Source organism: Coloeus monedula, assembly GCF_965178545.1.
Source record: "Coloeus monedula genome assembly, chromosome: 8".
NCBI lineage: Eukaryota > Metazoa > Chordata > Aves > Passeriformes > Corvidae > Coloeus > Coloeus monedula.
Genome location: NC_138788.1, coordinates 31,801,058 through 31,822,252, shown reverse-complemented (window position 1 = coordinate 31,822,252; position 21,195 = coordinate 31,801,058). Strand labels below are relative to the sequence as shown.

General features: G+C 35.8%; 1 protein-coding gene across 1 annotated transcript; it reads right to left on the bottom strand.

The window, feature by feature from the left end:
- Positions 1–1,792: 1,792 nt before the first annotated feature.
- Positions 1,793–20,120, bottom strand: CCDC172 (coiled-coil domain containing 172; the record flags this gene model as incomplete). The annotated part of the gene is made up of 8 exons (XM_082286592.1): positions 1,793–1,825; positions 2,667–2,754; positions 12,020–12,122; positions 12,818–12,919; positions 14,873–15,038; positions 16,440–16,556; positions 19,758–19,843; positions 20,042–20,120. The coding sequence occupies 8 exons, from the start codon at positions 20,118–20,120 to the stop codon at positions 1,793–1,795; spliced, it is 774 nt and encodes a 257-aa protein (XP_082142718.1).
- Between the last annotated feature and the right edge of the window lie 1,075 nt (positions 20,121–21,195).

Below are 21,195 nucleotides of genomic sequence, written 5' to 3'. Positions count from 1 at the left end.
AGTTGGTAGTTATTGGATGCTATTACTCATTCCACTTACATCAAAATTTCTAATATACATTTGAGGCAAGCCACTGAGCTCTGGTTTATGTCCTATCTGAATATTTAATCTACATGGACCAAAGAGCTGTATAAATATGAGTCTATTTCAAAAGAAATTCAAGGATTCTTGTAAATAAAAGCAACTATAACTAGACAAACACAAAGTTTAAAAAGGAGTTTTTCCTATTTTACCAAATACACTTAACATAAGCAAGTTCCCTTAAATGAATAAAATGATCAAGATAAACAGCCATTCTAGCAAATCCCAGACTTAAGTTTCATCAATTAAACTCAGAAATAGCACTGCTTTAGCTGCCTGCAGATGTTTTGATATGTAACTGTATTATTTTGCAGTACACCCTGGATTTGATCAAAACCCACAAGCAGCAGTTGCCTGACTTTGAAAGTCAGGCAGTCTCAGAGAAGTCAGAGGGACTAAGTTCTTTAAAATCAAGCAATCCTAAGAGGATCTCTCTTAGGGAAGAGGCAAAAAAAAAAGTCTTACAAGGATGTCAGCTCCAACAGCACTGGTTATCAAGAATGATAATTCCAACCACTTGGAATTTTGCTAGCTAACCCAGTGGATCAGAAGACTCTTTGATACCAGTGCTGCAGATCAAACCTTGCCAAACTTCAAACTGCAGCTGTGTCCCAAGAGGAAAAACTTTCTCCATCTAAGGCAGAATTTGGTCAGCTTCCAAAAGTGATTTATTCCTCCCTTCTCAATAAAATATCTTTTGCAATTTTATGTGTGACAGACACTGTAGCTTGGAAGGCTCTGGCTGTAGAAAACCTAGTGAAGAGCAATTATCCATCCCACCCCCAGGTGGGAAGCATTGAAAATATTTGCACATACAGTGGGATGTGATGAGACAATGGCCACAGAGTGGATCGAGATGAGCAGAGTGAATGCTCTTACATGGTTTTACTGTAAGCACCTGAATGATAGAGTCAGTTCCCACTGTGGGGTTGGGAACTGCTGGTACAGTTATACATCCTACATGCTTGAGTGAATAGGGATTCTGATTCAACCAAAACTCTGCACCAATTCTCTAGAAATGTGAGCTTTTCATTTAGCATAAGGTTTTACCTTTGCTCTCAAGTGCTGAAGTTAGCACCCAGTATTTTGTGGGTTGTGGGAGAGGAAGAAAAGATTTTTTGTGTTATCAGAAGGCAAGTGCTAAATAATAGACTGGTTTACCACCACTGGAGGCACCTAGAGCTCAGTAGATTTGGAAACCTTTCTGGACTGTCAAGCAGTGCTGCTGGAGCTGCTATTTCGGGGATCTCATTACAGAATTGCATTGTCAAGGAATAAACTCAGTAGTCACAGCTCCTGTAACAGTTATTGATAGTAATAGCAGACTTCCTCTCAAATAAGACCATGTCACTATCTTTAAAAATAGGAGACAATTCATTTGAAAAATAGTACATAAAGAATAGAGCTAGTAGTGTAGAAAAGAGCTAATAATGTAGAAACTGATCTTTCTGTGTAGTTTACCGTGTACTGTGATCCATGGGCCACAAAGAGGAACCCATAGAGGGACAGCTGTTGAACTTGACAGATAAAACACAAACCTCCCCTCACTTCTAAATGAATAAAACTTTATTGGAATGAAAAGTAAAGGCAGATACAAACTGTGATTTAATCAAACAAAAAATAGAAGCAAATCTGATAGAACTTGAGTAAAACAATTAAAAAATTCTCAGACTTGCTTCTGTGACACTCCATATCATATGCCACACATTATTCACTTCCCTGAAGACTTCTTTTGTGATAAATTCTGGAAAAGAGAAAGAATGGAATTGTAGGAAATTAAATCTTATGAGTTTAGTATGTTTTTGACAGAGAAATTTTTAAACATTGAGCTCTTTTATTTTTCTTCCTGTAAAAATTAATGAAAAAAAAACCCAAATAAAGTACAAGTAAATTACATTGCTTCAATAGAAACTTGAAACTGATTATAAGAGTGAGTAATGCAAATTTCTCAGGACTGTCATTCTGCTTGATGGTAGTGGCAGGTATGTCTTCATACAGCTCAATCAGGGCTCTGAAATGAACCTTTAAAACCTCTTTGTTTCCCAAACGGGGCTTAAAAATATTTTTTCTCTTTCTATTGTGACACAGACTGACAATCAAGAAATTGGAAGTTAGGATTGACATTTAGAGAAAAATAAGTTTTATTAACTTTTTTGTAAGAAATTTGTGAGTGGACAAAATTAAATACTAGATGAAAGGATGTTATTATTATCCTATTTCTCCATACTCCCATCTTCTGTTTAATTGGCAGCTAGAGGTAAATGTTAATTTAGCTCCTAAATGCATAATCTTTTGCAGCTTTCTATACTAATGATTTATATTTGTCCCCCCAGTACATCCTTCTTGTGCTAAAAGCATATCTTTAAATTCTTCTTTGTGCTTTCCTTTTCTGTAGCAATTATATTTCTGGACATTTGGAAATAAGCTAAAAGAAATGAATATTGGAGTGTGTCTGCAATGAGAGGATGTTTAGGTGTGTACATAGTATAAAAAACTACTTATCTAAAACCACTGCTAATATCCTAAAGGACACATTTAAAACTGAAATTATCGAACACTTAAAATATATAAAGAAAATAGCGTACCATTTGCAGAATTTCAATTTCTGTCTGAAGAGTCTCACAGACACTTTCCCAACTATTATCTTTGCAGTTTTCCAGCTCTTTCTTAAGTCTGTGTCCAAAACCAAATAAATTTTCAGGTCAGAGAATTGCTGCTGGGTAACTATTTTTTCAGCTTTGGTCTCAACAGTGAATTTGACTTGTGTGAGAAAAGCCTCATTGATCTAGTTTCCTGGTCAGGATTTAAGTTTGCTAGTTAGACAAATTTCTGGACTGTGCTGTTTCCATAAACTGTGAAAGATATATGGCCTCATTAGTCATCATTTTCCTTATTTAAACATGTGAATTGGAATGGTGATACTTAGAAAGTACCATATGTCACTGTTCTTATTTTTCCTGGGTGTCATCTTGAAGCCTCAGTTGGAGACAGAACTTTGGATTAGATGGGTGCTCTACCTGACCTTGTGCCAGCATTGCTCCACACCCCTCCACAGACTCCATAGCTGTTATTCCTGTTCTCTCCCCACTGCTCCCACTATTCTTCAGCACTTACTGCTTCCCAATAATCTCAGCCAGGAGTTCTCCAACTTTTCTACAATAAGGATTACTTTTAATATAGATATTTCTCCATTCAAAATATCGTTTACTCCTGCTAAAAGGAGATAACTAAACTCTGCACATCCATGGCTGTAGTGCTTTAAATTAATACTTGGTAGGCCCAGAGAAATCTATGCCAGAGCTTTCAGAAGTCTGATCACAAGGTGATGAGATTATACTGAGTCTTTCCATGGCTGTCATAAGAAAAGCATAATGACAAAGATAAAGTTGTTTACCCTTAACACAATTTCACAAAACAATCTGAAAATTCTGGAACATATAAACAGACTGAAAATATTCTGCTTGTCATTAAATAGCTAAACCAGTGCATCAAAGCAGGACCTTGTTACTTCTGAAGCTGAAACAGAAGATAGCAACTACTTTTGCTTTTATAGACTAAAATAGACAATAAATTATTTGACTTTATTATACAGATGATGCACCTCTTAGCTGTCCCAGTGCAGAGAGAGTTGGTTTTCTAGAAAAGAAAATGGCTTTATTAAAAATAAAACATATATCTTTAAACAGAGGAATAGCTTAGTCACTGTGCAGCTTTAGAATAACAGAATAAGACTGGACTGGAAGTTGATTTTGCTGTTCCTTTGGAAAATGCAAATATCTTACCGTCAATATGGAAAAAGTATGAGCTCTATGTGCTTGCATTATAAAGGAGTAAAAGCCCCTTCTTTCAGAGATATTTCTCATAACACATACAGGTATGGAATATAAGGAAATTTTGAACTATGCTTTAAGAAATGAAATTTTTACTGCACTATAGTACATTGTTAGTTTTCAGTACATTTCACTGAGAGAAGTTCACTTCAAGGTCTAAGATCAGCTTGTGATCTTGATTAAAGCTGCTTAGCTTCATTGCCTTGTGTCTGCATTTTTTCTCTCTGTGTTCTCTTAGTGTGATATTATAACCCTAATTTGCTTGAGACAAACAAAAGCCCGACGTTACCAAATTTACTTTAGGAAAAGACAGAGTGTATTGATCTCAGAGAGAATGCTCTCTCATTGTCTTTCACATGGCAAAACTGATGCACAGCCTGTTTGCTCACTGTTAGCTCAGAATGATACCAGTCCATGCTAGGTCTACATTAGTGATAGAAAAACCAGAAGATAAGGAGTTGTTTATCTGTGTCTTGGGATTGTGAATTAATTTCTATTGATGATCTGCTTTGAAATTAACATTTTGTGTATGGATTTTAAAATTTTATTTCAAATATTTTATAAAACTTTTAAATGTAGTGACAGCACAATTCCTTACATAGCATCAGGTAGAGGTGATAAAAGATACTCATTCAAATGTGGTGTTTAATTCTTACATTAATCAATTGATTCTGCTTTCAGGTCTTCCTTCTTTCTTATTTAGAAGCCAGATAATTACAGTATGTGCCAGGAATATTATACTCACAAAATAAGAGCTGTCTGTTAGGTTACAGTCTACAAAATTAATGCATTGGAGACGCCTGAGTTACTGAATAAATGATGAAGTTTTACCAGAAGGAATGTGAGACAATGGAACTATTAAAAAAAAAAATGTTTAACCTGAAAGCAGATTTAGTTTTTTCATTTTATATTTAAGATAAGCAGGATATTCATATTCATCTTTCCACTATCAGATTGAATGTGCAAACCAATTATTCATGAAACTATACTGTCTAGATGGAAGGCAGGTTTTCTGTCACCTTTGAAAATGGAAAAAGATGTAACTTTTGCTAGAACAAGGATTAATTTGACAATTATACCCTTTTTATAACTATGAAAAAAGCCAGATCTCTTAAAAAAATAATCTGAAAAATCACATTAGCATTTGGCTCCCCACGTCCTTTGGTTTTGTTTTATTTTTAGCATTTTTTTCTCTTTGGTGACAATAAAATATAGCTTCAAAATAAGTCATTGCACTGGACTAACAGTGTCTTGGCTAGTTACAGCATCACCAGCTCTAATGAACAGCTGGAGCTGAAATGCCATATTTGCAATAGCTAAACCTAGCCTTAAATCAAGCAGGTGGGACAACATCAGCATTTTTTGGATGCTATCTTGTCCTAGACTGAGCTCTGCTATCAGTGGCCCATTTTCCATTAGTCTTGAATGCTAGAAGTGACAGAGATGAAGAAGGAGGAGACCACTGAAGATGATTGATTTTGCTGCTTTGAAAAGAGCCCAGCTATTAAATGTCATTGGCATTTGTGGTTGATACACATTCTTCTTGAATTTCAGCACTATATGCACATGGAAAAGAGGAAAAGTAATTTGAAATCAATACATGCTAACATTATAAATTGAACTCTGAAGAAAATAATGTTATTGTCAAACAGGTCTCTCTGAAAATCATCCATAGATTCAAATTACTGGATCACGACTTCCGTATCCAAAACTTGCATTCCAAGAATAATTTTATGTAAAGAGGTCTCAAAGGGGAAATAATTTCTGTAGAAGGTAGGATTAATATGTGATTTTAGAGTCTTTTTTTTTTCCTAGTGGGGGTGAAAGACCCTACCTAGCTGTTGGAGTTGCAGAAGGAGCAGACTGTCTCTTAGTTATGTTTTGCTGACACAGGTAGAAGTATTTTTTCTTATTCTCCTTTTTGTCTTTGCCTTGTTTACGACCACCATTTTATTTTTTAATCATAAATTTGAGGGAAAACATTGTGGAGTATTTTAAAACAGAATTGCTTGACACTGATATACAGGGCATAGAATTGATGGTACAAAATGAAATTCCTTAAGAAGTTATATATAACTTGAGAGTACATATCTTGATTTTCTTGGATTTCATCATAAACATCAGGAGATACATTTATCAAGGTTTTAAGACTTTATTGGGACTGAAGAAAAGTACTGAAGACTTTAGTTTATTGTCTCAAGCTCAAGTAGAGGTAAGACATTGAGGTAATTCTCTCTCAGTTCAGTACTGGGATTAAATTAATGTGTATATTTCTACAGAGAGAGCAAGATTTTTCTGGTATTTACAATTTGCTGACACTACTAAACAGAATATGCTCTGGATACAGATGAAGAAGTCAACAAAATTCAGGCTATTATCAATTGATTGAGGAAGAGGGAAAACAAGTCCTAATGGAATTGAGTATTCCAAAGTATAAAGTCAAGTACTTGAGTTACACAATTAAATATAAAAGTCTGTGCTTGATGGAGCAAAGGATAATAAAAATTAAGTAGGTGATCTAATAGTAATAATAAATTCTAGCATGAAGAAGAAACATGAACACAAAGAAGGTACTAGACAACATAACAATGGAAATTAAATGTAAATTAAAAGAAATGGAGTTGCCTAAAGTAAAATAAGAAAGTTTTTGCTTTTGTTGTACTGGATAAAATGTTAAATGTAAAATACATAGTGATCATTGATTAAAGCTTGCATTTTATGAATGCTGCCAGGCAACTATTTATAAGAGTAGTTAGAGGTCTTGAAAAGTGTGGTGGTATTTTCCAAATACTTAAAACATCACAAGACATCTTTAAGGAATATATAATAATAGGTGAATAAACATGGAAAGGTTAAGGTACACAAAATTAAATTGCACATCTATGATGAGATTTGCTTTTGTGCAGACAGCAAACAAAGTTGTATGGACTAATTTTCATAGGAACTGTAAGAATGAGCTACATAGGAAAGAAAAAATATACAAGCATGAATGTGAGATGTGAAATTAAATGTGTTTCTAGGGGTCAATAAGATTCCTATTGAAAGGCAGGGAAAGTAAATAGGGGTCAATGGTTCTTCTAGTTCAATTATCTTGATTTTTTTTATTGGACAGAGAAAATTACATCTTAATCTGGGTATATTAATATGACTACCCTGTTGCTGAAATTAGTATCTCTATTATGTACTGCTTTCTTCATGTGTATAATACTCTCAGAGCTAAAAAGGATTTAGAACTGTCCTTGTTTTGTTCTGCTTTATGGGCTCTCCACGCTCTGCTCAGCTTCCAGGTTGAATGCATCTCTTTTGACAAGTAGGTGAGAGATTTGTACGAAGTATTCTTACACCCTCCTGGTTTTTTGTTGGAAATAACTCCTGCTTTTATCTCATCCACAGCTATATTTTCTTTTGATGTTTATAGCTGTATTTTGCTCACATAGTATGCTCAGACCTCTCTGCTTCCAGGTACCTGTTATTGAAGTCCTTAATTGGGTACAAGTAGATAAACTTACACTGTATATAATTACATTCCTCCTCTTTTAGTGACTCTTGTACAAGGTGTAGAGTTTGCTAATGAAGACACTGTTAAAACCCTTTCTATTCTAAAGTAGTTACTTAAAACATTAAGCAAGACCAACTGTGACTGTTGTTAACTTGAGTCCCAGAATTTTTAATTGCAGACCTATGACTGTTGTTACTATTAGTCATTTCTTTACTTAATTTTTTAAATATGTCTTCCCTAGATTAACTAGTGTTTTTCCATGTCAGATAACATCAAATACTTTATTAATATCTAGATGGATGGCATTGGAATTTTCTTTGTCTAACCTATCTGTTGTCTTATCAAAGAAAGGCATCATTAGTCAGATTTGATCTACTTTTTGTAAATCCATACCGCAATTCATAATGGAAAGCTATTTTAACATAATTCAAGCTATAATAGTTCCACTAGGCACTGCTATTAAAAAGAAAAGCTCAAAAAATCAATGAGGAGATTGCCATTGAAAAACTCATTTTGAATCACATATATTACTGCAGGTACTGGTATTTTCTGATTATAAAATTTAACATCAAATAAATTGAAAAAAAAAAGAAAAAAATTAACCCACCAGAAGCATGCATGGGGCTTAGGCAGTCTGTTGTTTGCATGAGCAATTCGTTGAGCTCTAAGGAGTATATTTCCTGTGTGATTTGTATAGAACAAAAAATTACTTTTTCTTTCCTAATTTTGGTAACGGAGTTTCTTTTCCTGGATTATGAAGAATAAGAAGGAATACTATATTTTTAGGATTTTGACAAGTATACAAAGCTGTGAAATATTTACAAAGTAAGCAGATTTCATGCATTTCCTTTCTGCTACTTTTCTGAAGTAGAAGAGAAATTCAGGTTTCAAAGAAGTGTTTTATCATTATTCTACCTTTTAAATAGGTTGAAAAATACCCATTTTAGGTAGAAATGCTCTGGTTTTAGTCTAAATGAACTTCAATTAAAATTATTTCTAGGCTGTTTTACTTAAGGCAACACAAAAATTTAAAATGTGAAATAATTAGTACAGTAATTACAATGAATATAACAGTGAAATGACATAGTTAGGAATTCACTGGTATCAGTCAGTCTCTGTTTGACTCCTGTGTTGTTCCACTTAAGTGATGTTACCTGCCAGGGAAATGGAACTCCAGAGAGCTGATGCCAAAGTTCTTTCCTGCTGTTTTGTGTTTGAGGATGGCATTGGCAGAACAGGTGATTAAAACAAGGCTTTTGATCTTAATTGCGGCTCTCTTTGAGGGAGGGGAAAAAAAAGAAAAAAAAAGGCCTCTTTTCTTAAAATTTTCTCTGAATTATGCACCTGTGTCTTGAGACTTGCATTTTCCAAGGTGCCTGCTAACTACATCTGTGCTTAACATTCCAATTCTGGTTGGCTTTTTTCTGCATCCAAAGTGGATCAGAACAAGCATCTAACTGCAGCCCCAACAGCTGCTGGAAATACCAGTGTGTGCTTCTCATGACCCTTTGTAATTCTTTGATGGATTTCAGAGAAATTTTATGAAACTGCAGACGTGGTATAGGGCATTTTTCTCAGAGCAAAGATGAATTGCTATAATTTGAATTAGCTGGCTACACTCTTCAGCTGAAACGCAATTTACTATTAGATATATACTTAATTGCAATGAAGATTCTTGCCTTGCCAGCTAGTTTTGATATTGATTTTTAAGCTGGGACTAGGGATGTGATACAGTAACAGACTTGCAGGGTGATCTGGGAGCTACATATATCAGGTTATTGATGCTGACTGTCTCTTACATTTGTTCTAAAGAAGCATCAAAAAAAAAAGGTATTTTTACCACTTAAAGAGTGGTGTGGTTTTCAGCTCTGTAAAAAAAAAAAAAATCATATTTTGTGCTTATTTCGTAGAAAAAAATATGTATTTTTGAGCTACATTACTTGCATCAAAATATTATCATCTTTACGTATAATAAAAATGATTTTCAGGAAAACTAGAATTTTATTCTTGCAATAAACTCTGTATGGGGATAAAAATTCTGATCTTGTTAGGCTAGAGAAGGGTTGTTTCTCAGACACAGAAGGTTCAATCTCATTGATTTTAATATGACCAAAATTGACTCCTGTTAAGATATACACAAGTATATGAGTGTATCTGGAGAAGAAGAACCTTCAAGGATGAATGCAACATCTCTGAGCAACCTGTGCCTCCTCATGATAAAAATGCTTTTTCCTTAAATTCACTCTAAATCCTCTTGTTTCAAATTCTGCTTTTTGCATTTTGTTCTCCTACTGTGCAGCACTGTGCAGATCCTGGCTCCATCCTCTTGATGATGTGGAGGTGCTGGAGAGTGATCAGATAGCTTCCAGGGGACTGTTTATATACTGCACTTTTTATGGTGTGTAATACTTTAAATCCCCTTTCATCTCTTAATTCAGTAGTCCAAACCAAGAAGTGATGACTAGGCTTTGTTAAATTGAAAAAAACCCAAATGACTGCTAGAGTTGTATGAGTCAGATAAGGTTTGGGGTGCTTCTAAAGAACCCAGCAGTGACATAGAGATGCAAACAAATGAGGATTGCCTGCTTGGCTCTACTGAAAAGCAGAATCTGATAGTGCTGACATGGAAATACGGTAGCACAGCTCTGTTGCTTCTGGCATCTGAGTTAACTTTTTCAGGGCTATCTCTCTCTATAAAGCATTGAGCTTTTCTGATCAAATTCAAGTGAAGATAAAAATATGATTTAGGCAAATCTGTCCTAAATTTCTTCCCAGTATCTAAAATGAAAAATGTTTCAATTATAAGAAAATGTATTCAATATAATACTAGCCTTCAAGAAGGGCTTGCATTTTGTGATAGTGGTAATAGCAGTAGGAGCACTTTATATTTTGCACTACATGCAATTATCAAATAATGTTAGCTTATCTTGACCATAAAAGGAGGCATTTCATGAAATAAGAAAATCTCATCATCCTTTTTGCTTTGGTTGCAAATGACACTTGCTGATTTTGCAGTTAATAGAATTTAATATGTTTTATCCAGTTTTCCACCCAGAGAAAACCAAAGTGTCATTCTGCAGAGTTCTAAGTTAATTTCACTGCATAGAAAGAGAGACACACACGGATTTAATTGATCCCTAGGATCTTAGTGGCAGAGCTGGGGATTAAAAGTATGATAATGTTGGCTACTTCTGTACCTTACACACAGGAAACCTATTATAGAAAACTAATTACACAAATTTGGGTATTCAGTGGCATCATGGCAATAAACTATTCCAAGGGAAGTATGTTATTTGGAAGGAAGCTGACAGCCTCATGCATCACAAACCCTAATATATCACGATTGAATGAATAATGGAAATGAGTGAGTTATAACGTGCTGTCCTGGAGAATCGTTACTGTTATTATTATTTACACTGTGTCTTCTATGTATATGTTGAATGCAAATTTTTTGCTACTGTATGCAGGATTGTGAGCTAATTAATTTTTATGCTGAGGGGATTTTGGCCATGTCTCAACACCATGTAAGAGGTTGAAGAGAGTTAGTAATAGGGCTGATATATCATTTTCTTTCAAAAATTGATATTCAGCAAAAAATGAGTCATTACCAAATCGTCTTTCAGAAAATTGCTCAGGGTTCTCTGTAAATTTATAACGTTCCATTGAAAGTTTTCAGATTAAAAAAGTCCACACTATATTTATTTATTTTTGTCAAAAGCTTAGGCATATATAGGAAAAAACCCTGTGATGGTAATATAAGTTGGGTTTTCCTTAATTTCTATAAGAGAATCTTTTGGACTAGCTTTATCAGAAGGAGTTCCTTCGCATTGTCTATTAAATATTTTTAAATATTCCCAGGCACTTTCATCTGGAACATCATAAAATAGGAAAAAATGGTCAGTTCTGTGATATGGAGCTTTCTGCATTGAGAGATTTCTTTTAAAAAAATTAAATAATTTTCTGTGAAGTGAAAACTTAATGTTTCACTCTAAGCATGCTGACAAGAAATGAGTTGTTACCACTCAGTTCCTGAGAAGAAATCTTCACCATTAAGAAAGACTGTGCAAGGTCTTCTCTTCTGTCTTGGTTAAGTATTCAAAGTTTTGTTCTAAACCAGCTTAATTAGAAGGCAAACTAGAACTGATAGCAGAGATCATAGAGAAAGCAAATCTACATTTAGTTGCTCCAGTAGGGGCTCTAGCTATCCAAGGAGGTGACTGTGGCCAGCCCATTGCATTGCAACCAGGCTCTGCACAGCCAGGCAGCACAAATAAGTTTAGCACTGGGTAGTTCATCAATACTTTGTGCACCATTTTTACAAGACCTCAGGAACTGGTCTTCCACCCAGGCAGCAGCATTTTGTTTTCCCTCCGAGTTTGACTGGCATCCCTGCAAACACTTCCAGTTTTTACTTCATTGGAGTGTGGATGTGAGGGTGAAGCGCTGTAATAAACAACAGGAATTGGTGTTGTCTAATGAAAAATGAATGGTTCTTCTGATTTCAGAAGGAATACTGCACGTGAAAGGTAAAATAGTCATTGCCACCAGGACTGGACTGCAGTTACACTCCTAAAATTAAGTAAAGAATTCATTAACACGAGGCTCTTACCGTAAACATTCAGGATCAGTCTGAGGTTTTTCAGTGACTTGGACTTTTTCTGCTTCTAAGGCTTTTGTCTTTCTTTCAGCTTCCCTGATTACTTTCTCAAGGTCTAAACATGAAATCAGAATTACCCTATAAATATATATTAATCATCCATATTCAAAGACCTTCTACATATTCTAAATTTATATTTTCTAATATTTCTTCATGAAACTCCTTCAAGGGTAAAGGCATCTAAATAAAGAAAATGAATTATTTTATTATTATTGTAATCATATATTGCAATCTAGAAAATTTCACTCCTTTTCCCAAACAATTTAGGATCATACATACTGCTTTTCTTAGCACTTACTCTGATGTATTACTTAGGTATCTGAAAAAAAAAGACACTAAAGCACTCCAGATTAAATTATTTTAATCCAGATTTCACAATATTCCCTATTGCTGTGATCACCTTTGACACAGAAGATTTTAAACAATATTTCTGTTGATTTTAAGTTCTTTGAAACATTAAATTCTCCATTTAAGTATATGACCAGCAAAAGTAAAACTTGCTTTCATATTTACAGCTCATGATTCAGTAGATCTCTGGACCTCAATAACAATGACATTTCAAATAAATCTCATTGAAATCCACAATATTTTTTATAACCATGTTTAAAAATCATGTATTACATATTGTAACAATAAATTAAAATATTTTTACTATGATTCCTTTCTCTTGAGAAAATTGACAGAAAAGATTTTTCAAAAGCATTTGTCAAGCCAGAAATAATTATCATAACAAGTAGTTATCAGGCACACCTTTGAGCTCACTTTGGAGAGTAAATAAATCCTGCTTTAATTCATTCTTCTGCAGCTGGAGTGCATTTAACTGAACATTTTTATGTTCCATTGACTCCATTTCTAAGAAAAAATACGTTTCAAATTAAAATGCATTGCAGTTTAGCATTCATGATACAATCTTAAATATTCTTAACTACTTCTACCAATCTTCAGCTAGTCAAAAGAACCTTAAATATAAAACCAAAATAAACTAAAATAATTCATATAAAACACAGTTCACAGGAAATTATATGTCATATAATGTATTCATAGCTATGAAAGAAAATTATTTTTTAAATGTTACTGAGCTGTTCAACATATTTTGTTGACTGGGCATAAAAAGAATGTTTTGCTTTAGGGTTACTTCAGCTATAAAGAAAGGAAGATGACTGATTGAATAGGTGGAGAACAGACACCTCTCAGCAAGACTGAAAAAAAGCCCCTTCTTAGTTTGTTTAGTGTTATATATATTTGAACCTTACTATTAGACAGCATCTGGAATTAATTGTGATTGTTTTTCTAACAGCAGGAGGTCTTCACATAGTTTCCTTGTTACGAGTTGCTTAAATTTTTCACTTCAGAGTTGTCAGTGTGCCCAGGAACATAGCAGACAAAAAGACAAGTTGTACATCAAGAAATGTGCAATTAAAGGATGGAATCGAGATGGCAACTGAACTTGGAGAACTTTAGTCACCTTTCAGGTAGTACTGATCATTTAAGTGCCCAGCTCTGCCTGAATATGCAAAAATTAAATGCTAAAAGTAGCACTTGACACCAAATACAGACTTTTCAGTTGTAGATTAGCCACAGGAAACAAGAAAGAAGGTACTACCATGTGCAAACTCAAATGGATAGTCCTTTTTCAGTAACTTTATAGCAGATATGGAGAATTGAGAGGGCTGTTGCTTGAAAAAAGATGAGGCTGGAATGAACTTTGAGGGGTTATCTACTGTATTCTTCTCCTGAAGGCAGGATCAGCTGTACCACTGTCATTTCTGAAAAATGCTGGTTTGACATTTTTTTGAAGACCTTTGGTAGTGGACACTCCTAGTTTCTTTGGTAATGGAATCTTCTAAGGCAGAATGCTTCAGTTATCCACTGTTCTTAGAAAGATTCCTAAGCTGTCAGTCAGACTCTCCCTTCTTGTGCTTTACTCTTGTTATGTTTTGTTCAGTTCACTATGGCTACAGAGAATATGTTCATTTCCTTTCTACATGATACTTTATCAATTTGAAGATTAGGATGCATCTTTCATTAGTCTTTTCCTTAATAGCTTAAATAGTGACAGTTCTTTCATTTTCTTCCTTCTCATGTGCTCCAGAACTCTGATTACTCTCACTAGTCCTATGTGGATTCTCTCCAGCTGGTCAAAATTTTTTTTTTTAAGTTTAAGATCAAAATGAGATGCACAGTACTCCAGCTCAGAGTTTAACTGCCCCAAATAGAGGGAGGAATTATTTTCATGTCTTAGAGGTCGAATTGTGTTTGTGTCTCAGTGTGGTGTTGGCATTCTGATATCAGTGACTCATGTTCAGCCAGTGATCCATGACGACCCTGATTTCCTTGCGGAAGGACTGCTCTGCAGTGTGACCCTGTGCTCTGAGAGATCTCCTACTCTGTACCTTAACTGAAAATCAAGCTGCACTGTGGCAGTAAAGGACCAATCCTACAGGACATCTGTGCATACAATTCTTTAGAAGCTAAGGAAATGTACAGAGCTCAACCACATGTGGTTCTAAACCTCATTCAGTCACTGTGTACGTCTTTGAGCTCTGTGCTGGCTGAATTAGACACTGGGAGCCACTTCTACAGGTCGACTGCTTCTCCTCACAGTGCTCACATCAGAAAGGCTGAAGAATATAGGGAACAGAGGAACCTTTAATTATGCTTGGTATGTCAGACCACACTCTTTCAGTTCAGTGCTAAAAGGAAGATCCAGACAGCAGGAGAATGGAATTAAAATTACTAGTTTGCACAGCTATATTTTATAGATTTATATTAATCCAAGATAAACTGGTTTAATATAAGACTTACCATTTTTCAACAGAGTTGCCTCATTGTCTAAATCATGTATTTCAGTCTTGACTTTTTTTTTAATAAGAAGATCTCTACTACTTGTTAGTCCATATTCATTGTTAAACTCTGTTACTTCTCTGGTAAAATTATCTTCCTCTTCAGTAATTTTTCTCTTTGCATCTGCCTGAAATAAAAAAAGGAAAGACTGAATTTTCAGATGAAAAAAAATGAAAGTCTTTGTTAAGCTAGGCAGACTGAAACACACTGTTGTTTTTTATCCTTAAATTTGTAGTAGAAAAGTAAATAAATAAACAAAAATTAAATAAAGTAAATAAATGTAAAAGTAAAGAAAATATTTACTTTTTCTTATAAGCACATGAAAATGGTCTACAGCTCTATCATTATGCCTGTTGTTTTAAACTTTTTTTTCTGAAAAAATGAAGGGTCTATTTTTGATAATAGAGCATTTAAAAAATCACTGCATTATGTTATAGACTTGAACCAGCAGCCTTTCAGTTCAACTCTCTTACTGAAATTAGAAAATTCTGTTTAAAGTCAATAGCATAGTATGGCAGTTCTTTCTTTTTAGTTTATAATTAAAATAAATAAAACTGTTGTTTAATCCTCTGCAGAATGCAGACTTCCTTTAACTCCCTTAATAACTACCAAAAAAGCTATCATTGATAGAAAATCACTGTTTAATTTTCTGGGAAAAAACATATTCAAAAGAGAAAGGTTATATTAAATTCCTTCCAAGAAATCTTAATTGATTGCAAAATTATGTGAAATGAAATAATTCCTATATACAAGAAAAAAGAAATGATAACCTATATATCAAACTTCACACATATACTGGGAATACTTTGGGTGTTGCAGAAATATGTGTATAGTTAAAAAGATATCTGCCTCAAGATTTAGGTTTAATACTGGTCATTTGTACTGAATGCTTAAAATTTAGCTCTGCTGATTTAAAGGGCAAATACATATGCAGAAAAGACTGCTCCTCTGTGGCATTTCTTCATTGTTGAAGCCTCAACAAAGTCAGAGGAAGGCAATATTCAGGTTAGCATCTGAGAGAACTGAAAAACTTGTCCTAAGTAGCTACCTTTGAAGAGGTGGTGAGGTGTGTCTGGCATCAAAGAGATTGTGTGCTATGTCAGGATTGCTAAACTGTCCACATGTGCTAAAATGTGGTGTGGGCATCCCTGGGTTTTTCCTTTGATCCTTTTCAATATATTTTACTGTGGATGAGGCAATCCAATTTAAGGCGATGCTTTCCTAGTTTACTTTTACAAAGGAAATGATCTGTCAGAATTGGAGTTCAGTCATACAACAGCAAACATTGGAAAATGAAGTCAAGAATATAAAATCAGCTTTGGAGATAAAATGCAGCATACACTACCTTAGATCATGGTTTAAATTAAATGTGAGAATTTATCTACATTTCTATTGTTACAGATGCTAAAATAAGAAGAAAAAAAAATTTCCTGATTTAAAACATTAGTTTTTCCAGATCTTCATTTTAAAGCTGATTGCTGTTGTGCAATAGAAAAAAGCTGTGTGAATAACACAGCTGGAAACATACCAAAATTTTAAGAAGACTGGTTCTTTGATTAATAAGTTCAGCTTTTTGTTTTTCTAAGCTGTCTTCACGTTTCTTCAGAATTTCTAAGTGGAACTGCTTTACAGAGAGATGCTGAACCTTCCAAAAGGAAAAAAAAAAGATTATGAAGTAAGGTTATTGTTTAATTGTTTCATATACTCTGAAATTGTACACAAGGATCTTGGTCCAGTTTAAAAAGAGCTGGCACAGCTGCTGGACTAACAAAAGCATAACAGCTCTTTTTTTCCCTCAATAACCTTTCAGTATACTACCAAGCTTTTGAAAAGTCTCCTTTCTTTAAAAGACTCATTTAGTGGTGCTCTGTCTATCTAAAATGGCATTTTAAAGTCTGCTAGGTTTAGGAGAAATTTTTTCCAGGTAAAAACCAGGAAAAATATTGACCACATGGGATCCTTTCCCCAACATAATCCCCTGTTCTCCATCTTACTGTGGAAAGCTCATCACGAACCAAACGAGACAACAGTATCAGACGGACAGGGGTTCAGCATCCTGGTTTTGACTGAATGGCTGTACATGTCATCCACTCTGCAAAGCTTCTATGGAATATGCAAAGGAGGGCAGGATATTTTTCTGAGCACAATTTCTGGGATTTTTAGCTAAGGAAGGGTAATGGGAATTAGCCCATTGGTTATGGACAGTTTGCTCATAAACCCCCCAAGCCCTAAACTTCAATTTTGCACACAGGTTTATTTAGAGTTTTATTAATTTTAACCATTTGTTTATCTGATATTAGGGTATGCTCTTCAACCATTGCATTTCCAAATTTGCTGAAGACTTCTCATTTTTCCAGCACATCTACTGTATCATCATCTAACCTAAGTGCAGATATACGGTGGGCTAAACTATAACAATAATAAATCGGAAACAGCTAAGTGTTGTAGAGTCTTAAAGGATGAGAATCAATCTTTTGATGGAGTGTCAAATTCTCTTGACTCAGAGCAATGAGTAGGGAAAGTAAAGTTAGATTTGCCCTAAAGTTAGATTAGCAAAGGCAGAGGGGAAGTGTCAGGAAGTAAATGGAACAGTCAGGCTGACACACGAGTGTTTGTGTGTGTAGAAGCATAAAAGACCAAATAAGAGTGGTATTACAGTGGTAAAAATGAAAAGATTTTAAATTTAATAACGCACGTGATTGTGGAGAGGGCACAGATAAAGTGCATCTGATCAAAACAGGAGGATAGTGGAATGAAATGCCCAAAGACTAGAATGTGAGAGGTGGAAAGGAAAGGACCAGATTTTTTCCTCATCCCTGGTACGTCCAGTGTGCTAAGTGTGCAGGACATGCTTAGCTCAGAATTTATTTTACATATTAATTCAAAGAGAGTAGATGGGCTTACACCACTGTATTTGTAATACTGGACATAACTAGCTGCAGTGTAGTTTCTCCATCTGTAAGATGCCAAATTCATCTATGCATTTGCAACCAATGTTTTTTAAAGAAATCATTGAGCTACAAACAGCAAAATGCTATATTTCGGGTTCTAATTACATGCTACCAGGTTTTACAGAAGAGAGGGGGAAATTGCATTTCCTAGGACTCTTTGATTGACCACAGGCAGTGTCTGTGAAATAGATGTCAAAAAACTTCTAAACTCAGTCTCATCATCTTGGTCAGGCATCACCTACTGTGCATGCATGTGGTTGGATATGTGTGCTTACAAAGAACTGCAGTTATTTGGTGGGATAAATTGAACAGAAGCAGCTGAACAGCATTATTTAATATTATTTGAATTACAGAACTGTTGCAGACATATGTACACCTAATTCCTGTAGCAAAAAATAAATTACTCTAAATAATGTCAATAACTATATAATCTTTAAACCTAAATACAATCTGATTGAAATGCTTTTTTCTATTCCATTAGTTTTTTGTATCATTTCCTATCTATAAATGAATCAACGTCAGACAAGACAAGCAAGTTAAATGTATTTTTGTGGACATCAGTGAGAATATTATTAATACTGGTCAGTAAAGCACATAAAACTTAATTAGGAATAGTTCTTCAGCTCTTCCCATTAGTCATTTACAATAATGGCTCTACTCTCGGGACCTTCTGTACCTACCACATAAACCTTGATTATAAATCACAATGCATCAATAACAAATTAGTAGTATAAACATAAAATTTTGATGTTCATAAATAAATTTATGAGTAAGACTACTGACGACTTCACCTAACAAGCAACATCCAGATATAATCTGTGTTGGATAAATACGTTACTATTTTAAAGCACCTTTGGACTCTGAGATTGTGGCATGCATAAATGTGAGTGTCTGAGTAACTGCCTGCATGATTATAGTCTCAATTTGCAACCAGGAAATACTTGTGAATGAGTTCTATTCTGATCCCTTCTCAATAATGTTGATATTATATGTGTATATATATATATATAAATAGTCCTTTGCAAAAGGCAGAAGAGACTGTTTTAGGAAGGATGAAAATCATCCCCCAAACATTTATTTTCACAACTAGATGAGGCAATCTCCCAAAGGTTCTTGAAGTTGTTTATTTAAATGTTAGCATCCAACAGTTCTGACTTCAAAGGAGGCTCCACATGCCTTCCTGTTGTGAATACACATTCTGTCAGCATAGACACTTAAGAGCACAGGGGAGGGTATTTAGACTTAATTTTCAGACACAAGCAAATGGATTTTTAAATAATTTGCATCCACAGGTGTTATTGGTGAAAAAATCTGCAAAACCGGTGTCTTCATCTGAAAATACATCTGCAGTTTGATTAAATGGAAAGAATAATAAAATCACTATTTAGATTCAGAAACTTCCCTCTGTCCTTGGCCTCCCTAGAAAAACACTCAGGGCTTGTAAGCCCTAATTGTAAGCTCACAGAAAGATCTTCGGTATATGACTCAAGATCCTGTGAAGTAAACACAGGGAATACTTCCATATATTTTGTGTGAAAGGCCATTAATGAATGGCATTGGGCAAGCAAGGGATGGCTTCTGTACACTGGAGGAAAGTGGTGTAACAAGTTGCAGGACTGTTAAAACAGGGTATCTCACACTGTGCCCCAAGAGTCAGCCTGCCCCGAACACAGCCAGGGCCAGCCTGAAGGGTGAGATTTGTGGGAGGAAGGATGTTGATGGACACCTTATTCACTACAGAAAGGCACAGTGCAGGTTTCCTCCACACTGTGCTACTCAGCAGGTGAAGCACACTCCTCAGAAGTGCTTATGGATGTATTCCTGAAAGAATAGGTCATATATTTGTAAACATAATGTATTTCGTTATTATGCACACTATAAATATGCCTGCTCACCTTGGTTTCTAAGTTAATTTTTGCAGTGCTCAGCTCTTCTTTTGTTTGGTTAATTTTTTCGTAACTTCTATTTATGTCGCATTTAGCTGCAAGACAACAAAAACCTGTAAGAGCGTGTGCTCAGTTTGTAAAAGTTACATCCTGATAGAAATGTGCCAGTGACAAGAACCAGCCATGCTGGCTGCCGCCGAGCTTTCCCTGGCACGAGTCGCCTCAGGACACCCCTGTGGGACTCATCCCCTGGGAATGGGGAGGCCCCTCAGGATGGCGCCCATGGGGCCAACCTTGTTGGATGAAGTTCCTCTTCTCCCTCGCCTGCTTCTCCGTGAACTCGATTTGCTGGAACAAAGCATTCAGGTTCATTCCTGGCTTCTCGTGGAGCCTGTGGGCTCTGCGCGCCGTGCTCTTTGCGAGGGCTCCCGGAGGGTCCCCACAGCCCTGCCCTCAGGCCTCCGCCCCCGCCTCGGCCTCCCTGGGCCTGGGGCCACGGCTGAGGGGACACAGGGACAGAGCGGGAGGTGAGGGCTGCAGAAAGGGTGGCAAGAGCAAACCCCAAGAAGAAGGAAATGTGGGTGACTGGCTAGGGGAGCCCACAAGGGAAACAGGGAATGGGAATGGGCAGGCAGCACAGTAGGAGCAGGAGACAGAAGATATTTGGTAAGGAAAAAGCCAGCTGATACTGAATCATGTCAAACTTGGGCACACTTGTCAGACTGGTTCTGACTCGGGATCTGGGGAGTTTTAGTCAAACAAGCTCTGACTTCTTTAATTCCCTAGGACCATGTGCTCCATCCTGGTTTTGTCATCCAGAAGCTGTTTTCCTTTACTGCTTCCTTTCTCCATGGAGTGACCACCACCCTTTCATCTGCTCACATTTACTTACCTTTTGAAGACTGATGTCTAACCTGAGCAGTTAGGGAGGTAGGCTAAAATCTGCTCTCACAGAGGAGAACATGGTAAAGTTAACTCCATGGAACCTACAGTGATCAGACTCAGCTTGGTTGCAGTTCACCATGAGTGTAAAATGGGCAGTGTTTCTGTTCCTGTTAGTCCCAGTAAGCAAAGATCACAACACAGCCCCTCCTATGCTCTTTTGGAGCACAACTGTGTACAAATTTACAGTGCTCTGAGTTCCTGCAAAGTTCTGGTTTGTACATTACTGGATGGTACACCTGGAAATATAAACACCTGGTTGAAAATACAATTCACATTCCAGGGTTTGCTTTTACGTCCTGGGAAGGATTGACTATATTCCCTGCAGAGAGTAACTATGTGAAGTTTGCCTATTTACTTTGAGGCAGAAAAAGCCTGGAGGAATGGAACTTTATAGATTTCCAGCCTTTTTAACACTGAAAAAGATTAGGATTATTGACAGTCTTCTGTTGCTATAGTTTTCCTCAGAGGAGATACTGTCTTAGCATAGACTGCAGCAGAAAAG